The 27,900-nt window shown below is 43.0% G+C and overlaps 1 protein-coding gene across 3 annotated transcripts; it reads left to right on the top strand.

Moving 5' to 3' along the window:
• Positions 1-135: 135 nt before the first annotated feature.
• On the top strand, positions 136-27,134 carry rab11fip3 (RAB11 family interacting protein 3 (class II)). Of its 3 annotated transcripts, XM_068583151.1 has the most exons (14): positions 136-3,056; positions 8,945-9,038; positions 11,990-12,066; positions 14,752-14,924; positions 17,722-17,922; positions 19,859-19,996; positions 20,926-20,961; positions 21,098-21,191; positions 21,399-21,643; positions 22,113-22,194; positions 22,304-22,441; positions 22,638-22,793; positions 22,942-23,082; positions 23,213-27,134. In XM_068583151.1, the coding sequence occupies exons 1-14, from the start codon at positions 1,401-1,403 to the stop codon at positions 23,327-23,329; spliced, it is 3,348 nt and encodes a 1,115-aa protein (XP_068439252.1). In that variant the 5' UTR covers positions 136-1,400; the 3' UTR covers positions 23,330-27,134. The 3 variants fall into 3 exon arrangements, with proteins under 3 accessions (XP_068439252.1, XP_068439254.1, XP_068439255.1); XM_068583153.1 differs by lacking the exon at positions 19,859-19,996; XM_068583154.1 differs by lacking the exons at positions 136-3,056; positions 8,945-9,038; positions 11,990-12,066 and adding an exon at positions 13,913-14,048.
• Positions 27,135-27,900: the final 766 nt, after the last annotated feature.

The raw sequence follows: 27,900 nt of genomic DNA, 5'->3' as shown, positions 1-27,900 counted from the left end.
CTACATGAGTGCAGGACATTGTTTTTTAATACAACACCAATATTTACACCATTTGTTAGCTGCTAAAAAGCCCGTTACTGCGGGGTATTTTGTACGCTTGCGTGAAACGTCAGCGCTGTGTATGCGGCTGGAGGAGGAGGAAGAGGAGGAAGAGGATGGGACACTGCTGATGCTGATGCGAGAGCTTTCGGCGTCTGTAATCAACATTAGGTGGACGATGCAGCTTTTTGGTCTTATTTCACCCCCCTTTTGTTTCCCCACTGGCCTCGACGAGGGACGTCGTGACTGATGTGCTGTGAGACCGGGGATAACGGCGGCATTTGAAGAGGAACGGACGCTTTCGTCTCGTCCCTCGTCTGGCCTGTCTAGTGACACAGGTGGATTGCCGCCGCCGCTGGGAAGAGAAAAAAAAAACGGGGTATCGAAATGAAGACATAATCTCGGACTATCACGGAGGCGACGGTTCCTGTGGTGACACGTAAAACGGCAGAGTACCGCGGCTGCTTTTTGGTCGCGTTTAGCTGGACGCGTTAGCTAGCTAATAGGCTAATTTCACGAGCTAAGTCAGTTAGCAGCTCCTCTGGCACGGAGGAAGTGGGATGCTCGGAGGAGGAGTTAACGTCGGCTGCTACCATGAATCCACCGGGAGCTTTGCCTGTTGGTGTTGTGGTGAGAGATTTAACATCATAGCTCGAGGTTTATTGAGGTGTGAGGGTCTGGCGGCGTTGTTTGCTCGCTGCTTTTCGGCTCCTCTTTAAATCATCCTGCGATGGAAAATATTGGATAACCGGGCTGAGAGAGATCGAGAGAGAGAGAGAGAGAGAGAGAGAGAGAGCGCGCTCATGTTGACAAAACACTGGGCGTCTTAACGCGCTTGTTTGTATTTCGTCAAATTGGCTCACGAGAAGAGATGCTGTCGGTTTATTGCTGAGACTTTATTGCGGTGACTTGTGATCTCTCAGGCCGAAGTGAAGCATGCTGAAGCTGAACCATTTGGCAACATTCAGACGTGGATGACGAACCAGAGGCTTGTAGTAGGTCAAGAAATGAGAATGAACTTTGAGTTTAGGTTACATGCCAAGACGTCAGCTACTGAAGTTAAAACAAATACTTTTTGTTAGTCTGTTGCCAGACTGACATTGTTTTTAAACCTACCCAAAGTCACCTTCTTAAAACTCATGCCATCCCTACAACGTTGTACTATTTGTATTTTAAATGTCAGAGCTAATGTTAGACGATGCTTGTAGGAATCCCACACACTCATTACGATATTTCATTGGAGGTGTGCAATGCCGTTTAAGAACATGGCATTGAAGTTAAAGAAGTGGATCTCGACGACAGCCGTGAGATAATACAGCAGCTTTGTGAAGTTTGTAAAGTGGAGCAGTCGACACACATAAATGGAACAGACAGTGCTGTCTGGCCCTTTGGGGCTCACACAGTGGGAGCCAGAACATGCGTTTCCTCTCGGATTTCACCCACTGGATTCAGACAATGGAGGTGAGCTCTGTCCAAACAAAGGTGGCCAGACAGGTTTGGATTTCAGAATCGACAACCAGGATCAGACATTACAACCAAGTGAAAAAGAAAACCTTTACCCGGACATGCCAGTGGAGTTGGACGACCTAATTCATATATCAGATTTTTCCGGCGGAGGTTTGCCATTTGAGGAAGATCAGTTCAATAATTCCAACGCTCCTCTTCATGGTACTTTTCATATAGATTCCTTCACAGAAAAGCCACCCGATGAACTGAGTGACTGTACTTTGTCGTGGCTGTTTTCTCCTAAACTCACTGATGTAGTTGGAAAAAGCTCAACTCATGAGGAACTGAAGCTGACGCAGGAGGCCCCTCTGGAGACCTCAAATGCCCTCAGTAGTCAGGCTGAGTTAATAAGCCTCAGTCCACCGGCCTCTCCATCGAAGATTTCAGACAGGCATTCCGATACCAACACGGGGGATCCATATTTGTTGGTAGACCTCCTCTCAGATGGACTCTCTGGTCTCCCTCCAGAGTCTTCGGGTGAGTTGAACCCACAGGGTGTCAGTGAGGAGCTGGTCGACCTGTCACAAGGGGAGGAGGGGGAGGGTGCAGGCAGGGAGACTTTGTCACTTGAAACCGGAGACAAAGGTTTATTCCCTGATCAAGTGACTGATCTGCCTCTAAACTGGAGCTCTACCTCGCAAGGTTTACCTGAGAACTGCCTCCCACCAAACAAAGTCCACAAACCACCGGAGTGCTTGGAAGGATCTGTGCCTTTGTTGGATTTAGAGGTTCCAGATTGTGACAGCAGTCTGAGCCTGTGTCCTGCCAGTCCTACCGCTGGTATCTGCACAGGTGTGACATTGGTTTTATCAACAGAGGAGTCGGGGGTGGAACTTGCAGGAGCTACTGTAAATAGAAGTGTGACTTCAGAGCAACATGGTGAGAATGACTCATTTGCTCTGCGTTCGTCAGCTGAACCTTCATCAGCTGAACCTTCATCACTGACAGTGCCTCTGGCTGAAGATGTCTTCATCCAGGAGGGTGATCGCACCACTGAGACTTGCTCTGTGGAAAATGTGTCCACGGATTTGATGGAGGACAATATTTGTTCTGAATCCAAAAATCAAGAGAATCAGGCAATGGCATTGGATTTGGGCTTGACTGCGGACGAGGTCCATGATGAGGAAACTTGGGACGTGAAACCTCGGGTGGGCGTCCAGATTGGACGCGTTCCCGATCCAACAGCCGAACGGAGGGAAGAGGATAGGTTGGCGGACAGTAACCAGCTCGGAGGAACAGATTGTCATGAAGTGGCTTCTTTTAATTTTTCAGTTCAGGATTTACACACAACTTCTCCTGACGCTGGATGGACTAGTGAGCAAACTGTGGAGGCAATTACTGTCTCTAAGATGGTGGTAGATGACTCACTGCCAATGGTCTCAGCTCTGAATAGGAGGGAGGAAGATGTCTCCCCACTAAAAGCTGTGTTCGATGCTTTAGACCAAGATGGAGATGGCTTTGTCCGTATTGAGGAGTTTATGGAGTTCGCTGCCGCCTATGGAGCCGATCAGGTGAGATGCCTTATTTTTAAGTTGACGTCTTTGTTTTGAGCTTGATGCTACTGTGTGATGCATGCTGAGTGACACTTTGTGTAAAACCATACAAAGCTCCATATACATAAATGATTTATAATGAATGTTTCTGCTGAACCTCAGAGAGCTTCTTGCAAAAAGCCTGCTTAATACAATGAAGTGAAATCCATCAGGGCGATGTCCCTCTGCTATCAGCTTTTCAAGTTGTTTGGGATCTTAATGTATTTATAAAGTGAGTCAATGTGGTACAGTTTATGTATAGTATGTTGTTTCAAAAACAAGGCCTTTATTATGAGTGTAAAGGTTTAAATAAACATTGATTTTATGTCGCAGAGTAACACACAACAAAGCAGCTCCTAACATTCAATGTTATCAATTTGGCTAATGCGCCTACATATTATTAAAACCATGCCTGGATTAGTTGGTCAGCTATATTTGGTGAATGTCCAAGAGTCAGGATTTGGGTTTTTATCCAGATTAATCTGTCAGGCATATTGGCTGTAATGAATTCTCTCCGGTCCGGCTCTCCTCCATATGTCAAAAGTAAAACACTCATTGTCACATTTGCATATCCTGCAGGTTGGGGATACTTTAGAGAAATCTCTCTTCCCATGACCCCCCCTCATTTGTTGCTCAGGGCCCTTTCGGGAAATAGTTTCACCGTTACTTGAAACGCAAGAGACAGCTAACAACTCCCCAAATTGAAATGTACTAAATTATCACAAAATGACTTGAGTAGATTAAATTATAATTGATAATCTTATTTAGTTAATCTGCTTTTCTTTATATAAGCAGGAAAAGGAAAGAGAGACTGTTTGCTTCATTACAATATGTCATTATTTAATCTATATAAAGTTATTACCGAAACTGTTTTACTCAGATCCTTTGAGGCTCAGGTGTCGGTCTAGCCTTCAACCAACAGTTTAATTCACAGTACACGGGTTTCGCATGCCCCATAGTAAAAATGACGTCAGTTTCTCTTCCTGTCAGACGTGCTCGTCTCTATGCCTCTAACTGTTTACAAGAATCAGACTGAGCTTCAGCAAGTGATCGCACCATTTGCAAATAACAGTAAAAGGGTGGATGCAAACAATGATGTAACCTAACCAGTCGCTGAAGTAAACAGAACTGCCGAGTGTGCCCTGAGGAGCAGGTCTGAAATATATTTTGAAACTCATGTATTGATCTCTATTTCTTCATGATGCCAGAACACTAATCAAGTGCCACTTGCAGTATTGATAATCCATTTGAAAATGTGTCCCTTTTTGTTTTCATACATTGATTTTTAGACACAGTTCAGGCAACTTTTATTTATAGAATACATTAACCAGCTTTGTTTAAACTGTTTTTGAGGTGCTTTGATAAGGACTTTGGGTGAGGATGTTTAGTTGTTGGTAGTCCACACACACAGAGTGGGACGCTGGCTCACTAATGCTTTTTAATCCCTTCTCTCCCAGTTCAAAGCACCTCTGGTGCCAGTGACCCGTCCCGTGTCTAGCCATAGGTATCTGTGGCTCCCCAGGCAGAGAATTGTGAAGGATTAAGAGTAAAATGTATTTTCCTGAGTCAGAGGGAGTCCATGGTTTGGGTGACATCCACTAACAGCCTATGACCCTGTTTTAGGGATAGAGAAGCAGAGCTTTTGTCATGTTAGTTTAATGTAAATCATTTTCACCTGTTGTTTTGCTTGGCAGTGCTAAAGGTGAGCATTGACGTGACACGGAAGGGTTGATTTTATTTCATGGGTGGAATCTGTTTTACTGTTACTCCATACGGTTTGGTTTCTTCTGAAGGTAGTTTTCTTTGGATCTTTGTTTCTTCACGGTTTTTCTACAGACTGCTAACCAGATTGTGCAGATTGATTACCTGTGTGCCTTTATTTTTCTTGCTATCGAATATCTGGTTTGCAAGCGCTACGTTGGGCTCTGGCAGGAAACTCCTCTCAGATTTCCCTCCTTTCGTGATCAGGGAGAGAGAGAGAGAGAGAGAGAGAGACGGAGGCTTTGGCATGTTTGCCTTTCTCATTTGCAATAAGTAAGCATGCAGGAGACGGACTTATCTTCAGTATTTGCGGAATGTTATATAATGCATGTAACCTTTTTCGTGGATTTGGCATTCATTAGCTGAACTCAAGGACCAGTGGGAAAGTCAGGTCTGATCTAACAAGGCCGACATGCAGCCAAAGTCAGATTGCTGGTTGTTTCTTTGCTGAGGTAGCAAAAGGTTCACTCTTCTCGTATCAGTGTTTTGCACTGGTATGTCCTTGTAGTTCAGTCCTCTGGAAGTAGAAGTGGTTTAAATAACTTCCCCGCCTGCAGATTAGAGAAATATACTGTGGACCATGGTGGTAAAACAAGTATTTTAGCAGTGTGAGCAGTAAACCACGAGGACATAGGTCACACAAGTTCATAAGAACATCCATAAATAACACTTTAAAACAATACGAATGTTAAATTGCCAGTAGGGATGTAAGCCAATAGGAAGTCTTGTTAGTGGTTACACTCGGAGTGTATTTTTAGCATGAACCTGTCTAAAAGAGGCGTTCCTCAGAAAGATTATGTATTTATATTGACATTGTCATGGGGCTTGGAGCAGGCCATGCGTGTTTATTATTGTGCACCACTTTGCAAATATGCCGTCAGACTCAGCAGCAAGGTTCATGAGGTATTTGCATGTGTGTTCGGCTGGTGCTTGTATTCTAAGCATGCAAATGTTTTCTCCAGAATTATTCCAGAATATGGTAGTCTCTAAGTGCATACACACATGTGCATCATTGTAGTTTGAATATAATCATTATGTTATGAGGAAATAAAGTATGTTGCATATCAACTTTTATTCACTTTTCAACAGTAATCATACAAGAAGACCCAGTTCTACATTACTGACAACTTTCAGAATAAGCTTGACTTGAAGCCTGTAGATGTCAAGTCAGAGCCATAAAACCATCTGATTTACCGTAGTTTTAGTGTCTGGAAGGAAAGACAGTGTCCTCAAACGTGAAATGTCCAGCAGGCATGTGCCCAATCTTCGAATTGTGTTATTGAAAAGATGATTCTAACCAGCACTCGTTGGTTTCGCTCACTGGTTTTGACCCTAATTCGGCACAAAAGCCATATTGAACTGCATTGTGGTCGTGTCTCTCTTGTCAGTCGACACTCCCAACCCCACTTTGGCCAGCCTCCCTCCCCATCACCCGCTGCTTTTATGTCCTGACCCTCTAATCCACAAAGGAATGTCCCATGGCCTGAAACGTCCCCTCTCTTGACTTCACTTTTCTCTGCGTGTGTGTTAATGTTTTATATCCTAAGATCGTTCTGCCTTTTTTTGTTTTAGTATCATCTACTGCCAACCCACCAGGCTTATGATCATGGTTATCAGAGTTTGGTTTCGGAACTATTGTGAAATCCCCTCCAGGAAAAACTCTCACCAAAGGGTATTCTTCTCCATGGGGTTATGCACAACAGCAGTCTGTGTGGAGGCGGTCAGGCGTGCCCCGGCACTGATTAGACACAAATAGAGGAAACAGAAAAACCACACAGTGCCTTCACAGCTCCGCAAAGCAGCAGTGCCGACAGAGTTTCCTTTGAGTTTAGTTTTTATCTGCCGTCACGCTCTCGCAGGGCTGTGCTTGTTAGCTGTAACCATGCAAATTATTCCATAATATATTATCTATATAACACTGTGTGTTGCATTTTTCAAAACAACAAAAGACAAAGTTACAAACAAGTACATAACACAACACTTTTCAATTGTTTTCAGAAGTACATTTTTAGCTTACCAAAACTTCATGCCAGTAAACTCTGTAATTATATAGCATGTTGCGAGACCCATATAAGAAAACCATAGAGGCAGTCAGACAGCAGGTCAAATATACATAGTAAGCATCAAAAACAAGAGACCAGGGATTGATGATACAGTGCAGTTGCAACACTATAACATTCAATAAACAAAGTAAAAATGGGGGGCAACAGCTGTGGAGAAGCTTCTTCAGAGCCTGGGGGCCAAAATACAACCGGACTGAATTCACACTCACCTCTAGTTTTTAGGTTAGACCTAGGAATAGCCAACAGGCACTGCTCGCAAGACCTCAGGGGCCTGGCACTGCTGAACAGGTTTAACAAGTCTGATGTAGGCCATGGACCGCTTCCACATCATAGTAGTGCTCTGGCTGCCTGTCAGTGGCTCTGACAGTGGTTCATCCAGCCTGTTAAATTGTATGTTACTATAGTATTGCTCTACTTACTGCAGAAGCACTAACTACTAATAATTCACTGGTTATTATGTACAACAGTCATCAGGACCTCGTGATTCATCTCTCAATCACATACGTGTTCTTCATGGAACATTATTTTCTGTGAGCTGTGATGCTCCATTGAGAAACGGAAAACTCAAAAGCTGTATACCAACGCCCACCGCTGACCTCAGCCAAGCGCACGTCAAGTTTCACAAGTTAAAACACTTCAACCTACGGCATGAAGCAAATCCACTGTATGGAAAGGTTGAGCATATCAGCGACTGCAGTCGGATGAGTCCTGAAGCCTCATGCTAAACGCATCATTGCGGTGTGAGCCTCCTCTCCGTTAGATCAGCCACTCCCCTCCTCTCTTCTAAGGACAGCTGTGCTTAATTCTCCCAACACAGATCATAAGTCACGGCTTTGTTAGGGTCAGTTTCTTAGGAGTTTCAGGATCCTGAGTCACAGCTCAGCGTTGCTAAGCAGATCATCTTGTTTTTATGTGTAACTGATAAAAAAAGTGTTGAAGACAGAAGCCACACACAGGATGGAAGTCTCGGTGAAACGACCACGGTCACAACGTGCGCTTGCTTTCTCGATTAATAAAGTGAGCTGAAACCACAGAAACCTCGCCCGACATACATTCGGGCTCCTTCCCATCTAATTCTGTCAGGAACTGCACGCCTTAAACTCGACTATAATAATAGGTTAGTGTAATGCTGGGAAGGAGCCTAAGAGATGACATTTGACTTGGTCTATTCATTATGTAAGTAGATCGGGATCGCTCGGCGCCATCAATAACTCAGCAGATGCATATTTGGTACCTAGGTTAGGCCTTTGGGAAGCAGATATTAAAATAGTAAGCATCGAAAGGGACAATGTGCCAAGGAAGTTGTAAAGGTGAAGGGTCAAATTAGATTTTATTTTGCATACAATGCAAGTACATTTTAACTCTAAAGGAAATGTTGATCTGTGGAGCGCTGTTGATGTTTTTTATGCTCTGATGTCCTGTAGTTACTGAAGTGCTTGTCTGCCTGTTGCCAGGTTACTGACTGTAGAAATATACAGTATACATAATGAACTTATGCAACCCACCTAACAGCGGAGTGCAGTTTCTGTGCATGAGAGACCATAATGCTTCATGTATATATACATGCATTTAAATAAATGTGGGTTTAGGATTATTAAATGATGTAAGAATAATGTAATCTAACATCATCTCAACATTATTATCAGAACTATTCCATGAGCAATTGTTTATTACCTTGAGTGTCCCCGGTGATAACAAGTTGTCTGCAACTTTAAAACCTTTTTTTTTAAGGGTCATACGCGAAGAGAATAAAAGATGTTGCCTTTGCACACTTTTAAACTCACAATTGCCCAATATATCCAATAAAGCCAGAAACACTTGTTAAAGAATATTTTCTTCAGGAGGTCAGGAGTTGTTTTTATTGACCGTTTGCTCCTCTAATCATAATTGTTGGAGGTCACCCCCCCCACCCTCTCTGTCTTACTCAATTTATAATCTTAAACCATCTATTCAGAACCAAGGATATGGTTATGAGAGAGGGATTTTCTTTTGTTGCTGTGGTGAAATTCAAGTTTTGAAGGTTGTGTTACTTTTGTCTTTCAGGTAAAGGATCTGACCAAGTTTTTGGATCCCAGTGGACTCGGAGTGATCAGCTTTGAAGACTTCCACCGAGGAATCTCTGCAATCAGCAATGGAGGTCAGTAATGACACTTTTTAACACTCCTCTATCCAAGACTTGCCATGTCATGTAGTAAGTGACCTGTGTTAAATTGTAATAGGCTTCTTAAGAAATTGTCAATACATTTGACTAACCCGCTGATAAAACAATTCTGCTGTAAAACAACAACAACCTCAGCAGCAAACTCTTGCACCTACATTTAGTCTCCAGCATCTGGCGTCATCTCTCTGCGTTCCCCATGGCGCCAAATATTGTTGTCAACACAGCATGTTCACACCCTTCGCTCAGCTGATGTGAGGGATTTTAAAAGGAAAGGCAGAAGACTGACCCAAATTCTTTATAACTGGACTCAAACTGCTGTTTTTAACCACTTTACTGCCCTCCTGTTCTACTTTACAAGCTTTGAAAGAAATGCTGGATGTAAGGACTGCATTTTCCTTCTAAAATGGAAACATTTTATAAGCGTGTCTTGTTAGATCTGTCTCCAGGTCACCTCAGCAGTACATCTAATCTCATCTAACTCTTGGCTTTACTTTAAATTTCAACTACGATCAGTGATGGTAACCGTTAGTGAAGTGTACATGATGGATTCGGCACCCCAAAGGGAGGGACAGCATTACAACGAGCTTTGACCCCATCCGCAGTTGACACAATGCACAGGTTGCGGTGACGTCGCCGCAATAGTGCGCCACTTGCCTCCATCCACCCAACCTATTGATTGAAAGCACTATTCCCACTTTTTCTGGGTTGTACAGCTCCCGTTACTCTCTCCATGAATAAGTCATGCACTGGAAAGCATGAGATACACAGACACATGGGCTTATTGGCCAGGATTCAGAGCGGGAGTGGCAAAGAGATGAGGTTCAGGCACAGAGTCCTATTCCCCTAAATAATTTACTATCCTCTCGCTGTGCCCTGGCCTCTCTGTTTCACCCTGTTCATGAGTTGCAATGCTGTGTTGTTCAGTCCGATTACACAGACCTGCCTGTTTTGGCATATATTGACAAAACACAAGCTGTGATTATACATCTTCAAAAACATATATACAATCTGAAATATTGGCCTAAATAAGACGGTAGATGACATTCTCTGTCATATTATGAACTGTGGTCATGTGTCATTTAATTTGCTTTGGCGGCTTGTTTGGCAAACTCGCATATCCTGTAACCATGATGTCATGGGTCAGAATCCAGCCTGGGATCATTGTCCCATGTTCCCGTCACGGTCTGTCCCGCCTTTTCTGCCTCTCATCTATGTTTTCCGGTGTATTCAGCCACCGTTTCCCCATTAGTGTGTGAAGAACAGACCTGTAACTTCCCAGGTCACTCACACGATGCTGACAGTATTCCACTATGCTTGTAAAGGTGGTGAATGTCGCGGAGAGATGCTTTATTTACCGTTTTTAAAAGTTGTATCCTTGTTTCTCCACCACCTATGCTGTAATCAGAGGGCACAAACCTGCTCGTCCAGTCCCCAACCTGTTGTCTAGTTTCAATATAAACTTAATTGCGCTCCTTCTTTTTAATTTGATTTTCTGCGCCACAATAAAGACAGACCCGCCGGCCATGGAAATGCCTTGCCCCCTGTAGTGGCTGTAGTATGTCTGGAGCAACAAAAGTTGCTTCAGAAAAAAAATCTCAGTTATTTTGACCCCACGCCAAAAGACTGCAGGTGTGTTTGGTCAAACAGAAGCCAGCTTCCCATTCAGTGCAGCCAAATTTCACTTTAACAGCATGCAATGTGTATGAGTCTCGAAGAGCAACGGGTTACATAAGACCAGGGCACAAGCCCCTCGGGTCTCCTGGCAGCCTTCGAGAACACTGTTTGTGTTCTCTTCTCTCCGCGGGGTGCGATCCACAGCTCTGTTTACTGGATACAGGAGCCACGATGGCTCCATCTTGTCTGTATCGGGTTACATCGCTTGTCTGCAGGTGCTCTCCACAGAAGCCTGTGTAGACACTTTTGAATTGGATATGGGTTGCTTCTTGTCCTTTTTATTGTTTTATTTTGCCCATACGCCTCTTTCATGACATTCTATAGCCCTAGAAACGCGAGTGTAAAAGTTACATAATGTTTACGGTCACATCTGGCTTAGTTTGCTGACTGTAAATATGCCAGAGTAGGGCCGTTTGGACTCACACGCTAAAATGTGCTGATAGTGTACTTGAGCAAACACATTACAAGCAGAAATATCAGTTTAAATACAGATATTTACTATCAACCTTTTAAGGGTAGAGTTACAGTTATCCATTTGCTAAACAAAGAGAAATGGAGGGATTGCATGTTTTGTTTTCTCAGATAGCGTTTCCTCATTTCATGATTAGGCATACACTTGTGTTCATTTAGATTAGAAAGTCATTATACACAAACACATAATCTATTATTATATGAATGTGTAAAAAATGTGTGATAATGCAATTTGATTACACGGTATATTCGTATTTTCTTGTATGAGATGTATCAGGTCATTCTGACATTATATTCACAGACCTGTAGTCACAGGCACCAGTTTACCGTTGGATGAAGAGGTATGAAGTTGCCTCGGTCACTTCATAGATCTTGGCAGACATTTAGATGAACATTTTAACACTTTAAAAACCAGAGAGTGAGGCGAGAACAAGAGCAATATCCAAGATCGTTGTCTCATTATCATTTTGTGTGCTTCAGAAGAAATGGCGACAGGCTCCGGAAAATTGTTATTGTATACTGGATCATAATACAAAATGCCCATGTCATAGTTTCTTTTTTGTCGAATGTTTTGTAAAGAAGTGAATCACAGTAAGAGTGGATTTGCAGCCTCATATGATCAACTCTGCTGTGACACCTTTCTTCACAATGGCTGTTTGTTTGCACATTGGTCATTGGTACTACAGACACCAGTCTCGTGTTTGTTGAGCCTCCATTGCTGTTTGACTTTATCTGTTTATTCTGCGCACATTAAACCCGCCTTCTTCCTCTCCTATGTGCAGGTCCGGAGCCACCGCTCTACAGTGTGAACTACAGTCCAGGTGATGGAGCTGTGGGCTGTCCCGAGGAGTACGATGAGGTGAGGCGCAAGAGGCTTAGCCTCACTCTAGTTGTGTATGTGGACCAGTTGTGCGTTATGTTCCCGTTGGTGCACACAGCAGCGCAGTGTGAAGGACGCAGACTGAACTCCCTGTGCACTCTCACTCTTCCCACTGTTTTCTCTGAGCGGCTTGCAGAGCTATCATTACCTCTGTGAATGTTCCCTGGTTTGGCTGACACTGAATAGCATCTGGCCGGCGAGGCCTTCGAGTATTCTTTGACAAATATTGAATTAGCTGGAATGTGCCAGAGTTTTTTTTCTTGCGAGTAGACTCGTGTTTTTACAGTTGTGGTTAACATATCTGGGATTCCTGTTTCCTCTTGTGCACAGAACTTGTATATTTAACCATCATTGTTGCTGCGCTCCACAAAATTGAAATGTTTCTGCTATTGTGTGCACTTTGAGCATTGCGGGGCTTCAACTGTTGTTTTAGTGGTCATACATTGTACAGTATGGGCTCCCTCTCTTGGTTTGGGTTAGAAGTGCAGGGCTGTAGTGTACTTGTGTGAGTACAAAGGAGTTCCCTCTACTTCGATCCACTTCATGGGCTTCATCAGTCGATGATTTCATGAGTAAATCAGATGTTTGTCTGAAATACTTTGGTAGAATAAACATTGCATCCTTATGGATTTTCTGTTGCTCCTAGTAAATTGATTATAAGAGACACTCACACAGTGACACACACTAATGTGTTGTACAGTCTCATTGTATTTAACGACTGCTCTAAGGCTCCAGAACACAATGAAGAAAATGGAGACCCTACATCTAAAATGGATAGAGTAGCAGTCAATGGTGTAATGAAGACCATTTGAGTTACAATACATGTTAAATGATCTTTATAATGATCCTTATATAAAATTGCATGTGTTCTCAATAGTAAGCTGGGAAATAGAGCTTCCTCTCCTGTGTTTATAATAGTTCACAAAATGATCCGTTCTCAGGGTTAGTTTATTTTAATTGATGTGTAATTGTCAATGTTATGTTTAGCATATGTTCATTTGATAAACTCCTTATATTTTAATCCAATGTTACTAATTGGAATGAAAATGGTCAAGGTCCAGTAAAATTTTCTTTGCTGTTTACTGGAACCCGTAAGTGGCGTTTTGGGGAAGTTTGTGTTTATGTTTGAAGTAGACACCACACCTGTGTCCTGGCCTTGTTTTTCCCCTTGAGTTTCTGGCAGAAAAGGGTTCCTCTCTCTCAATGGCTGTGCTGTTCTCGCCCTGTTTGCTTTCATAACAGGCAAGTAAAGGCTGTTCAGGTCAGGCCTGGCATAAGAGAAAAGCAACGCCCCATTCACCCCGCTTTTCCTTTACTAAATATTTTCTGTCATTGCTAAATTTCACGTTTCCATCTCACATTTTGATTCTAAAATAGAACCGTATAACAACCGTAATCGTCAACAGTGATACGGGTTATGCACCGACTGTCAGAGCCTTATAGCTTGACAGCGTGTCAGTTTTCTATTGGCACACAGTCAGACAGTTATAACGTTGGTTGTTGTGATGTATAGCCCTCATTCACTGGGCAGTCTCCAACACGAAGAACGTGGCTTAATGCTTTTAAACGGTCACACTTGAGCCAGGAAAGGGAAGCTCCCAGGAGCCGGGAAAGATTAAATAGTTTTTCGGCTGATCGTGAGGCATTTGAACGAGGGCCTGCCGTGGAGAAGGCTGGTTGAACGAGCCATGCAGCTGACTTCTGCTACTCTTTGGACTTTGTCTCAGTCTCCTCCCCCCTCTGACCACCCAGCGGAGCAGAACGTGCTGTCACAGTATTTTTCTTTTTTTCTTTCTTCAAATGTACTCTCTCTGTTCAAGTGAAGGTCAGCACACATTTGTAGTTATTAGCTCTCATGGCAGGCTGCTCCCTGTCAGTGAGACGGGGCAGACAGAATGGTTCTGGGCATGGTGGGTAGCCCTCTGGGCCCGGTTTCTCCTCTTGACGCTGCATTTATAATGGTACGTTACGCTTTCCAACATGACTCACCTGTCTTGCCTCCAAATTGGTTCACAGCTCCGATGTGTGACAATGTGTCGCTATTGCTAATAGATTCAGATGTTCTCTTTTGGCATGCATGGGTTTTGTGTTAAGCGTTTGGTATTTGCTGCTCAGAAAGCCTCAACTAATCTCATTTTGTTTGAACTTGTTGCTTCGAGGAGTCGCTTTGGCAGGTTTTGCTTGGAACAGCCATCTGAATCCCAGCAGACGGTCTCTGAAGTCTGTTAATGCTCTGGGATTTGTTTGGTCGTTGGCGTGATTGGCGTCAGTGCCTACTGGCTGGACCTAAAGATTCAAAATAGCCCATCTTTGAAATGGCTGGGGGTTTTTTTCACACTGTTTGCTCAACCTGCAGGTGGGCTCGCTGCCTTTTTGCTTCACTTAAATAAATAAATGATCTTGATTTGAAATACACTTTAGAGCTTTTTAGGGCGAGCAGTGATCTCAATGTTTAGTTTTATCATTACAATGATGGAAGCGCTTGATGAGCACGACTTGATTTTCTTTGCAGTATTGCTTTAGTGGAGCGACGTTTTCTACGGCCACGTTATTATTTTAATCAGAACATACAGTATGGACTCTGTTTATGTGCATGTCCTGTGCTCAGTGTTTGGTGGGCAAACTGTAATGTGTTTGTTCTCCAATCTGTTTTTGTTACTGCAGCAAAATGAGGTGACGGACAGTGCGTACCTGGGCTCCGAGAGCACGTACAGTGAGTGTGAGACCTTCACCGATGAGGACACGGGGGCCCTCGTACCCCCCGAGATGCACGAGGAAGTGGAGACGGACAGCGGCATTGAAGCCACGCTGCACGACCCTGAAGATGGCGGAAATAGGTCGGAACAAACTTTGCAATGTGCACAATATCCCAATGCATGAAGTTACATTTGGCCACTATGCTCATAGTAGCTGGATTTTTATTAGTTGGTTTTAATTCATTTTATGTTAATTGGTTTACTTTTGCTTTACATTGGAGTCTGAGTATATTACTCTTTTCCTATAATGTTAACTGGAGGTTAATATAATGATTTTTACTTTCATATATGGTCCTAAATCTGATGCAGGTCTGATTTGTTATTTTTTTGAAATGCAACCTCAATCTGAACAGTCATAATTGAATTAAAAGGACTTTTAGGTCCCTCTAGTCTCGGTCTTCATTCATCACAGTTGTGCTCCGGCAGGAGTCATCGGTCTAATGACTCACGTTCATCACAATCCCACCACTCTTGACTCTGCGTCCACAAAAACACATGCATTCAGCAGCAGAAGCCATTGCTCCACAAAAAGTCATAATTTATTTCTCCTCATCCTCGTCATCATCTGCTCACACGTCTGCTGGCTTCCACTACGCTCACGCTGCCTTCAGGGGCCTCTGTGTTTTCTTCCATACGACAGCGTGCTGCGCGTGACGTTGTTGTTATTGTCTTTTGTGCATGTGGGTCGATTTTATAATCGCACCCAGTTCACTACTGGAAACTGATATTGGCCACATTTGGATAATAATGAGAACAGCCAAACAGTCCTCTCATATTGTCCAGGACAGGTAGTTTCTGTAGATGAGGTCTGTATGCCTGTGCATGCATGTTCTTGTTGATAAAGTACTCGGGGCAAACACAAGCGAGGAAGTGCAGAGAACTGCGGCCCTTATCTGCTGACGCTGTGACCCGTCTGTCCGGCTTGGTGACTGGTTGGAGTGGTGGGCCTGACAGGGATGTGTTTGGGCTTCCTATTCTATGATTGAGCCTTGAATTCCAGGAAATGCTGAGTAAGCTTTTTTTTTTTCTTCCTTTCGGTGACGTGGGCTAATCTCATTCTCTCCCCTCCACTTGTTCATACCGTTGCCCTGATGAATCCACTGCTGAATCCCTGTTAATGGAGATAAGCTTTTCTGAAAAAAAGCATTGTTCCTCATGCCCAATCCTTTTAAGGGGTTTTCCAAAGGTTCAAACTAATTTCACTGACAGATTTTCCATGTTGATTATGAGTAAATGCAACAAAAAGGTCAATAAGTGAACTGAGATTTTGCCATGTGCTTGCCCAGCTAACTTTAGCCATATTGAAGGTAGGAGTATATGCACTGGACTGGGGATTAGGAGTCTAACAGGATTAGCCTCCCCCACCCTCCTCTGTTCTACCCGTGTCTCCACACACATTTGGCCCTTGGACGGTCAGCAGGACTGTCTGCTGGCTGTTGCTTAGCCTCAAATCTGATTAACCCACTAGCAGTCCACCCCTTCTTGGACAGCCTCAGGTCTTTTGGGAGGCACACACGATGCAACATCAGTCATGTGGCACTGATTGGCAGCTCGTTAGCACCACAGACTTTGCCCTTTTCAAAAGCAGCATCAAAAACTTTTGTTCTCTCTCCGAACTGGAGGGTTGTGGTTTTGTTTTTAAATCGGTGAAACCTGTGAAACTTCAGAATTCCACTCTGGTTGTCTGGTGTTGTGACTCCAGTTGCTCCACGGCTTTCCAGCCAGGGCAGTGGAGGGCGTTCAAAGATGCGTTCTCTCTCTTCGCCGTCCCTCTGCGTGGGGGACCTCAACATGGGGCCAAGTATTAAGAGCCTGAGTAAAGGGTAAGCGACTCCAACATTGGTTGTTTCTTTCACCAGTTGAGCCATTGCTGCAGCTGAATCTGCATTGTTGTCTGGAGACGAAAGATGACGACAAATAGCCGTTTGTAGCCTGCTTTTTCAAAATTATTATTGTGTACCAGTACATGTTTTTAGGTTTTCACGCTGTAAATCAAGGGGACGCCTCAGCTTTGAGTTGGACTGAAGAATGCCATTTGTCTTGTAAACAAGCAAAATGGGGTTTGTCATTGTGTGCTGAGAAGGCAAGTTTTTCTGCTGATTTGAACATCCTCGTCCTGTGTGTGTGTCTCAGACGTCGAGCGTATCCTATTGGACAACAGGATATGCCAGCTTTCCAGCTTTCCTGTGAAATGAGTATCAAAGACTTCACTTACAGAATCTTCGCAGGAGCGACTTCCACGTCCACCCCGTGGCGTTCGGTTCAGTTGTGTAAAATCACCAATTCTGAAAGTCATAGTCACGGCCCTTTCTGCCAGCTCAGTGAAGAACATATTTTACGCTTGACCCACATCAAATTACCATTATGCCCCTTTCACATGTTCCCATCGTGGTTTAGCATTACCAGCGAGGCACAACGCACTTAGTTTCAGCCAAAGCAGACCTTGGGATTAATGTGAATTAACAGATTACCTTTTTGAAGACAAGTGATTGTCGAACTTGACCAGTTGCCCTCTTCGTGGTGGAAGATTAATTGTACGTGTTTGTGACTTAGAGCAGGCCCATGTCATGCAGGCTTCTGGGTCCAAAACACCAACAACTTGTTATCCAGACTGTATTTGCAGCCAAATACCATAATGTGTCTATTTTCTTTGAATGAAGTCAAAAAGATGTTGCCTTGTTTGGTTTGGCTGACGTTGTGGTTTTGTAAATGGATTGTTATGTGGCTGTTTATACCCGGGCAGATCTCCATTTTTATCCTGTCTAAACCGGACACATTTCCCTCTATTTCTGGCTCAGATCTTAAGTTAACGGCGATGTTGTTGTATTCACACGTGAGCACACACACTAACAGGAATCTAATCTTATGTGCCCGTCAGGTTTTCCCTGAACTCTGAGCTACATAACCACTCGCTGGTGGCGGTCATCGGTGGAGAGGAGGAGCACTTTGAGGACTTTGGGGAAAGTAACACCTCGGAGTTGCTACTGGAGAGCAGCGTGGAGGAGACCGGAGGGGAGGGCGACTCTCCTCTCGTGCAGCCGCCTGAGCAAATCAATGGCTCCTCACTGCTCTCTCCCAGGTATGAGCTTGTCTTCCCTACACAACTAAACCAGAGTACCTCTCACAAACACAGGTTTCCACTTTCCACATGTTGAACACTAATGTTGCAAGTCATTTTGTCTGAATATTATTCAAACAATGTGGATATCATTATAACGTTCACCAGACTTTCTTTTTATCAACCCCTCCTGATAAGAGTGATACATTCTCAGCTGCGCTGTCCAGGTTTTAATGCCCCTATTTACGTTCTTCAGACAAAATGTTTCTCTTTCAACAAAGACACTGAGGTCAAACGATGATAAGAGCTCTCTGGAGACGCCCTTTCCACCCTTATCTGCCTCCTTTTCTTGAGAAGGGCGAATAAATGAAGTGTATCCAAAGTTCACTCCATCAGTCTTACTCTCACTGTTGCGAAGTTATTGGAAATGAGGGTATTGAGCTAAATCCTGCTCTAAAACTGTGCCTCCTTTCATTTGCCCTTGTGTGATCCTGAGTAGTCTGAGTAAATGTTTTGCACTTACACAGTAAGTTAAGTCTTAAGTGTGGCGCCTGTTGCCAAGCCTTTTGGGACAGACAGAAGGTGGACGTTTAGTTGCAGTGCAGACAGAGTATATAACAAGCTTTCCTCTAGTCTGCAGTTGCAAGACACAGGTAGACTTTTAACAGTGTGACATGACAATACAGCCAAATGTCTACACATGGATACGCACTTCTCTCTATGGCATGACTCATTTGTTTTGTTGCCTTTTCCCTGTCCTCTTTTCCCTCCGTCCCTCCTCCTCCTCCTCCTCTGTTTTCATCAGAGACCAACAGCCGGTTAATGCGTAATTCCCAGTTGGTTGATATTTCTGTGATTTGCCTCGCCAGGAAGCTCTTACTGCCTTGTTTTTGTAGCCCATTGACTGTACGGGAATCTAAGAGGTACTACTTCTTTTTGTAGTGGTGGGGATCTGTTTGATAGATTTTTTGGGATGCCACAAAGTGAGAAAGGATGTACAAAACAACAAATACAGGTTGATTATGAATGTCCTTAAATGATAGTTGAGAACCACAAATAATAAATCAATGAACTTCAGTCAGTGAATTACATGCAGAATGTGAAAGATTACGCCATACAAGTTGGGGGTGGTTAGGCCCGAAAAAAAATCATACCCAAAAAAAATATTGCTGCATCCCACAAACTTCGCCCACTCAGAGTGCGTCATTGTGTTTTGAGCCAATCATGCTCATTGTTGGCGCATGTAGCAGTGCTGCCTCCACACACTCCCACATGTATCTATCTACATATCACAGCTCTTTGACTACACATACACACGGCTGGGGAGCTCTCAGTCTGTGCTTGGGAAACACGCAGCGCTCTAGGCCTTAGTTAACGATCTCATCCTTCACGCTGTAAATGTTTCAGTGCAACATCATCAGATGACCATCAAGTGACACTCACTCAAAGTCTGCCACGCCGTGTTTCTGCCTACGTAGACAGGAACCTGTGCCAGAGTGTTGCATAATTCAGACCCGACTCGCTCCCTGAATGAGGTGACGTGAGGAGAGGGTACAGACTCCAAACAATGGAACGATCAGCTCTGTGGTCCATTTGTTTGCTGGAGAACTTATGTGGTTTATATTTTTGTTGTACTTAATTGCAACCACTCTGTAGGTTTTCTTATCTCGCAGCAAAGGTGGTGTAAGAATGAATAGGCAACAATGTTTGGCAGCGGGGAAAGAAAATCTCATCAAGAGAGATCAACAGAATGTTACGTCTCCTCACGGAGCCACGCTGCCGTCTCTCACGCCTCCCTCCCGCTGCGTTCCTCCCACGTTACTCTTTCAAACTCCTCTGTGGATCTCACCAACACCTCCCGCACCCCCAGAGGTGTTCCTCTCCCACCTCAGTGCACCCCTTCTTGTCCGTCACTCACCACTTCCTCCTCCTCTTCCTCCCTGTTTCCTCTTTCCAGTGCACCTGCTCCTCTCCCTGACCGCTTTCAGAGCTTCCTCAGGGAGGAGGCGCTGGACTTTTTCTGTAGCCAGTGTCACAAACAAATAAGTCGTCTCGAGGACCTCTCCACACGCCTCAATTTCCTAGAGATGACTAGGTAACGCGTCATCCACAGCCGCACTGTATGAATGTGTTTGCAGTGCTGATTAGATGCAGTACGCATGTTCTCATGGTGTGTGCATGCTGTGTTGTACTGGCATGGTGTGTGTTCCAGGTTGTACTCTCACACATTCTTCATGGTTTATTTCGTGGGTGTGTTTTATGCCCACTGTTCCCAAATTTCTCTTTTTGTGTGTGAGTTGTTGTGTATTAATATTTCACATTTAGTATTGGAGAACTCGCTGAAGGTATTTCAGTGGCTAACATGCACTTTTTAGATGGCGGTAGCCAGCTTTTTGCTTCATTGTTACCATCTGTACAAATTTTGATTTGTCACTTCAAGCCCAATAACCATGTTGCACATCTGAAAATAAGCTTAATACATTGAATGTGGAAATATAAAATAACCCCAGGTATCCAGGTGAGTGGTGTCCAGTGTTTTCTGCTCTCCGTGTCATTTCGTCCATGCTTCATTTGTGTTGTTGCAGAATAACTGCTGGTCCTGAAGTAAAGCTTTCCAAAGAGACCGCTTTTATCGGAAAAGATTTGCTGATCCAGGATTACTGACCAGTAACTCTATTACAGAAACATAGTAAAACTGAAATCCTATTTGATCTGTTCAGCAAATGAATTAGCAATAAGGAATACTTCTGAGCTTCAGAACAAACTTTCACGAATTTAGAAATCTATAAAACTCCTATTCTAGGTTTTATTTAAAGTTTCTGTAATAGGTAGGTCAAAATGTATCCTCAATCACGCCGCTGTGTTTGTGTGAGATTGTTGTGATGTGCTTTAGTTTTAACACAACTCTGCCAGCAGAGAGAGGGACGGGGGTTGGATAGGACGAATACCAGGAGATGGTGTCTCTTTCCTCTATCCTTTTTCTCTTCCTGACCATTTTTCCTGTTGTTTTGTCCCTCCATCCAGTTCTGGCAAGAGGTTGTCCAGCAAGAAAGTAGCGCGGTAAGCCAAACAGTTACTCTGGTTTCAGTGTGTTTATATTTCTACTATGATTGTTGAAGATCATTTTTACAAAGTCAGTAGTTTTTCAAAAGTGAACTGGCTCCAGGGATTGATGTGTGCTCCTCTCCATGTGCAGACATCTCCTCCAGAACAACTCAATGACTCTGGACACCATGAGCGACTTGACGCGGGACATCCTGGAGCTCGCTGACAACGACATCACAGACAAGGTGAGAGCTCATCACGGAGGTTAACGGATGAATCAGTTTCAGTTATTTATACTTGTGAGCTGCCACAGTTTTCACCTGTTACAGTAGTTGTTAAAGGAAGAAGAAGCAATTCAATATGGCAGTTAACTATTATGCATTAACAAGATTAATGTATCTGTTTCAGTACTCTTACAATACATTTTGAGGTAAAACATGCACTTTTCCCAGGTGCTCCTCCTGGAGCGTCGAGTGGCGGAGCTAGAAAAGGAGTCTGAGTCTTCTGGGGAGCAGCATACGAGGCTGCGGCAGGAGAACCTTCACCTGGTGCACCGGGCCAATGCCTTAGAGGAGCAGCTGAAGGAGACGGAGCTCCAGGCCGACGAGCAACTGCAGCAAGAGACCCGTCGTCACAAGGAGGCCCTGATCAAGCTGGAGAGGGAAAGAGGGCTGGAGCTGGAAAACCTGCAGGCCAGGTGAGCAGAAGAGAAAAGACTGGCCCTGTTTAGAATATCACCAGCTAAATATATGTATTTACTGGAGAACAGATTGTTTTTTTTCTCTATAAAGTCTGTAGATGCTACCTGCTTGATTAAACACAGAGATGTACTCGTGTGTATTATGTTGATGAATAACCAAAATAATAAAAATCTTATTGCCATCAGCTATTTCAATGTTTTTGATATGTTGGGATCAATTCAAGTAGATCTTTAAAGCAGTGTTTAATACCCTAAGAAGTTTGTACTTTTTGTTGTGTGTTTATTTAAAAAAAACACTGGTGTTCATTTTGACGCCAGTGGCTCTCCACTGCCACCCTCTGGTACTAATCTGCCACTGAATGTAAGCTGTTTCCCTGTGGCATCGTTTACTCTCAACAAGCAGTGTCAGTGGTCACTTTGTGGCTGTAACGCAGGTTTCTGACGTGGATCTGTGTTTATTTCTCAGGCTGCAGCAGCTGGACGAGGAGAACTGTGAGCTGAGGTCATGTGTCCCTTGTCTTCGAGCAAACATCGAGAGACTAGAGGAGGTGAGAGCAACAATATCCCATCTGTTGGTTTGTTTTGCCTCCGTTGTTCCATTTCTTACCAGTCATAAGACTCCTCTCAATCCAACTTTTTTTTTTTTTTATCGTCCAGGAGAAGAGGAAGCTGCAGGATGAGACGGAGGCCATGTGTGACAAGTTGCAAGAGGAGACGGAGTCCCGCAGGAAGATGGCTGACAAGCTGAGCCATGAGCGCCACCAGAGCCAGAAAGAAAAAGAGTGCACACAGGAGGTGGGACTGGTTTCTTTATGTACAAAATAAACAGCACTCTGTGTCCAAAATATTACAACACAGCGTAGACTTTGACAACATCATTGGCATGTGTTAAATGGCAACATAATCAAGTGGTTTTGCCTACAAATGACCTTAAGCTACAAGATTCCTAATAACTTAACTAACTGGTGTCTCTTGATTGATTTCTCCGCAGCTCATTGAGGACTTGCGGAAACAGCTTGAGCACCTCCAGCTCTACAAGCTGGAGGCTGAAGCAAAAAGAGGGCGCACACCTGGCGCGGGGCTGCAGGAATATCAGACACGAACCCGCGAAGCCGAGCTGGAGCAGGAGATCAAACGACTCAAACAGGTAGCGCGCACAATTTGAGGACGCTTAACCTTCCGCCATGTTTTCCCATTCAATCACTCTAAACAGACTGTCAATACATGGACAGAGGATTTAGGATCCGGCCTGAACCGTTTTTTGTGATGAGTTACATTCCACTTTTACTCTTCAGGACAACCGCAGCCTGAAAGAGCAGAACGACGAGTTGAACGGCCAGATCATCAACCTGAGCATCCAGGGAGCAAAGAACTTAATGTCGGCCTCCTTCTCCGACTCCCTGGCAGCTGAGATCAACAACGTGTCTCGCGTAGAGGTAGGTTTTAGAAAACGGAAAAGAAACGCATTCCTTCTGGATTCACCTTTTTTTAATTTGAATTCAAGCGTGCGTTGTCCCGTGACTGTCACTTTTAACTCCACTGTCTGTTCTGCTCCTCTGTTTCTAGTTGATGGAGACTGTCCACAAACAGGAGGAGATCAACTACAGACTCCAGGACTACATTGACAAGATCATCGTGGCCATCATGGAGTGCAACCCCTCCATCCTGGAGGTCAAGTACTAATAGACACCATGCAGCCAGATGGCCCACAGCACACAGTGACTCCTCAGGCTGTTAAAAATATCGGAGACATGGCTAAAAGAAAACTACCAGGCGAGGATGTGAAAATCATTTTGGTAGGAAAAACAACAACGCACTCAACTCATCCAGCTTCCCCCCAAAAAAGAAGGATTTAACATTTTGAAGAAGTCCATGGCTGTCAGTTAAAATAAGCAATTCTTTTTTAGTTATATAGATATCGCTTGAGTTTGTGCTTATTTGTGAGTGTATGTGTCAACTCTCCTGAATACACTTAGGTTCTGGTGACCTCCATGTATTTGGCTTGAGGGACCTGAGTCTCCCTTGTTGCGTGTGTGAATGTATTAATGTGTGCAAGAGGTCAGTATCATAAATGTTAAAAAATATATATATTCCTGTCCCTTTCCCAAAAAACAAGTGTCAATGTCTGATTGAGCTAAAAAAAAAAAAAGAAACAATCAGACAGTTCTACAGTACCGAAAGGCCTTAAATGAAAGGTGATCCGAGTATTCATCGATAGCGCATGCCATACAGGCCTCAGTTCAGTCTGGGAAGCGTTCACTGGGATGGTGGAGGTATGTGGCTGTGATCTCCTGAACCAGGCTGAATCGTGTTTTCTTCAAAAGTGAGAAAGCCGTATGAAGCACTGGGCGGGAGCGGAGCAGCAGCTTCCTCTATTCAATTCATCTTCAATGTGTTTAAAGCTTGCAGTGCTGCCTCACAGACCGTGTGACAGATTGTTGTTTAACAAAGTTCATCTGTCTTTCCAGCAAACCCAAGTGAGGGACGTTTCTCGGGGTTGGTGATGAGAAATGCCCGGAGGGTTTTGTGTGTGTGTGTGTGTGTGTGTGTGTGTGTGTGTGTTTGTGTGTGTGTGTGAGGTGTTTGACAATTCCGTTTTGTTTATTTTTGCGCAGAAGCTTAGAAGGTTAAAGAAATCTTGGTGACACTAGCGAGTAATATAAGCTTCAATGTCCCAAATGAAGAAACTGGGTGGTTTATAATTAGTTTCATCTCATTTTTTTGTTTTACAATGAAACAGGGTCCCGGAGCTCAGGTGGGCTGGAAACATCAAGTGGGAAAAAATACTACATTTCCCATCACTCCCTGGAAAAACATATATTTAATAACTCTCAAGCTGATCTGAAGTCTAGACTGCTTCTCTAACTGACAAAATATAACTTGCTAAGACCAACACTTCAGTTAAGCATGAAGGGAAACTGACGAGTGATTCTGGGAATTGTAGTGCTTTATTTTTTTAGTACAGCCCATCTGACTCCAGTGTTCTTGCTGAGTGAAAGTAATGGGGAGCAAGCTTATCCAGGTAACCAAGCTTTTTTTTTGCGCTGCACAAGTGATTTATTGATGGTAAAAATGTTGTTGATGCTGAAAAATACTGACATTCGACAAGTTGTATGTGAATAATGAAATGGTTGTACTTTGCACTAAGTTTTGCTTTGATTTCATTATTGTTTTGTTGATAGAAAAAAACCTTTTATTGAGAAGGGATCAAATCAAAAATGATGATGATTTTGAAGCCCGTCTGATAGTGACATGGATTTGTTGCCACTGACATACCAGCGAAGTGGGGATTGCTGTGGGCGACGTCCCACTCACACTCGAAGAAAAACCCATCACACTAATTTTAATATTGAATTGGGAAATATTCAAGAATACTACAAATTACATTTCACAGCCATATCTTGAGATGAATTTAATTTTCAGTTACATATTGTATTATCAGCCATCGGCAGTTCAGATTAGCTGTTTTGTTCGCTGGCTGTTGGCCAGTTATTGTTTTCCAGACCAGATATATAATACTGAAGAGATGTGGCAGAATAGTGGCAATAATTGCTTAGCAAGAACGTGGACATTGGTGGAGAAACAAATCTGCTCTTTACTTCCTCTGCTGAAGCAACATCTGTTCCTTGGAAGATGTACAGACTGACTTTGGGCCGATGCCGTGCTCATCGGTACCGCACAGCCATCACTTTTGGACTTTGGACTCAGAAACTGGGCATAAGATACCTACCAGACATCTTCTTGTGGAAGGGAAGTCGGGGAGGTTGTTTTGGTCCAACAGCATGACATTCTGCACCAATATGCTAAGAATAATTCATATTTTTCACCCTGTTCACAACTGTCACTGCTCTTCTTCACCTGCCACTCCATGTAAAAAAAGAAAAAAAAAATGGCCTTGGATGTAAATGACTTGTACATGTAAAGTTTTTTCTACACTCATTCTAGATTCTAGGTATTTTTATAGTCGGAAGAAAAGGACATTTCTTCTACTTGTCTTATGCTGAGAGACAGCTGCCTGTATTCTTCTCTAGCATGTAGCGTGTACAGTATCTGTTGTTTTTCTTCTTTTTTTTTTCTCTTGTTTGAAATCACATACAGATATTTATTCATCATTTGCCACAAAAACGACGACTCACACTCTGTGATCTGTTCTGCTGAATATATCTTTGTACATTTTTGAGTTCACGAAAGGGGAGATTGATTCACGGGGGAATTCTTTTTTGTTTTTGGTTGGAGAATTACTGAATTCAGAGAAACGTTCAAAGTCTTTGGTGACTCGCCAACGTTTTGAAAAGCGTGAATGTGACCGGCTCAGAGCGGTCGTTTGTCGAGATTGCGGCGCTCTTCCATAACGCTGACGTTGCTGTGACCTCCTCAGGGTTGTGATTTTAGACGGATGGCCGAGTCTGCAGTCTCTACTGTTGTCTTCCCAGCTGGAGTCAGGTCCTGCATGAAAACACAGATTTTTATTATATAGCTCTGATTCAGTCGTTTGACCTATATGTTTTGACTGACAAATCATATCCATAGTTTACGTTAGTGAAGTTGTGACAGTCACAATGTCAACACACGACATCTTAAACCTCACACCAGCTGAGTTCAGCTTCCTGTCTTTTAGTGCGACAGGAGGTTTTGCCCCAACAGATTTAACTCTTCAGTCTTTGGGGAACTTGAACACAGCGGGCTATATACTTCTCTTAATTCGCTCCGTGCTTTATATTTTAGTGCGTTTGGCAGATAGTTTGGCGACTAACTAGACGGAACAGAATAAATACACTTTGAGACCACAGAGCTGACTAAACATTCCCTTTTTGCAGAGCTGAAGGTGACTGCACTTTAACCACCAAATTTCTCCATTTTAACTCCTGCTTTCCAAATGACCAAAGACAAATGTTTCAACTTTAACTGATAATTTTAGCTATCGGGGTTTGTGATCTCTTGATAACTTCATCCTGTTCTTATAAATCAACAGAAACAAAAACTGTCCTGCTAGTCTAAACACTGTGCCTCTGTGTCTCAAACTTTGCCTCGAAACTAACCTGACAATGAGCCCTGGGGAAAGCACTCACCACTTGACTGTCAGCTGATTAAATTATAATTATAAAAAAACCTAAACTGTAAATATGAATTGTCATTTTTGTGAGCTTTCTCTCTCTCTCTAACGCTCACTTCCAGTGTCCAAAGAAAGTTTGCTCAAGGCACAAACATCACTACTGGAGTAGTGCATGGCTTGCCATTATGTGACATGGGAAGATAAAAAGCAAATATTGTAGAAAAGAGAAATTGTAAAAGTTAAATTTATTCCTATTTTCAAAGATACATGTATAAATTATAACAGTATTGGTTACATCTGTATATTATTTTTGAAGATCCCTAAATGATCTAATCCTGTTACTGGGGAAATATAATTTCAGTCATTGTATAAAGAGAACAATTTAAAGGTAAGGCAGTGAAATTAAGATTAGAAAAATAAATGGAATAAAATGATCCTGTGTTTGGTTGCCTCATTTGTTGCACATTTTTACATTGCACTGTATGTTTGCATTTACTGATTAGATTCGTGCAACATAATATTGGTTTGATTTTACCATACATATAATAACACTGTAATTTCATAGAATAAACCCCATATCTTAACAGATGTCATCGCATGTTTTCAGCTGGTAAGATGGTAAGTCACTATTAATCAAAGGTGATTCTTATAAGGATCAGATCGAGCCACAGGTGTGTATGTTTTCCAAACATTATTTTTTGACAAGGTTAAATTAATTTCACTCTCTCAATACCCAATCATGTGTAAACTGTATAAGATTGTCAACAAGGTATTTGGTCTCTCTGCATCCAATCTACAAACGCCACCTGCAGATTGTGGCTATGTACTGCAACCACTCTTTGCACTTTTTGTGAACTTTGGCATTACCACAATCTTGTCAATACTAACACCAGTCATCAACAATATATTATCTCCTTCAACTGCAAGAAGACCCGTTGAAAGACTCTGTAGCTTATAGTAACCATTCTAGCTGCTGCTGTGCCAGTGAGTATAGTTGTGCAATAACAGATTTATTTTCAGCTAACTAATCAATAATTGCGCAAATAAGTTGTTACATGAAAAAGTCAATAGAAGTTGAATTAATTTAATTGTCTAATTAAAATCACTAAATCATTGAATTGGCAATAAACAATTACATTATTTAAATTGTAATTTCATTAATATCCCAGATTGATTTCAAAGCCTAAAACTTGCTGATGTT

This window comes from Clinocottus analis, unplaced genomic scaffold (genome assembly GCF_023055335.1).
Source record: "Clinocottus analis isolate CAN_PGR_092001 unplaced genomic scaffold, fCliAna1.0.p SCAF_19, whole genome shotgun sequence".
Classification (NCBI taxonomy): Eukaryota; Metazoa; Chordata; class Actinopteri; order Perciformes; family Cottidae; genus Clinocottus; species Clinocottus analis.
This window is presented reverse-complemented; position numbering and strand designations above follow the sequence as displayed.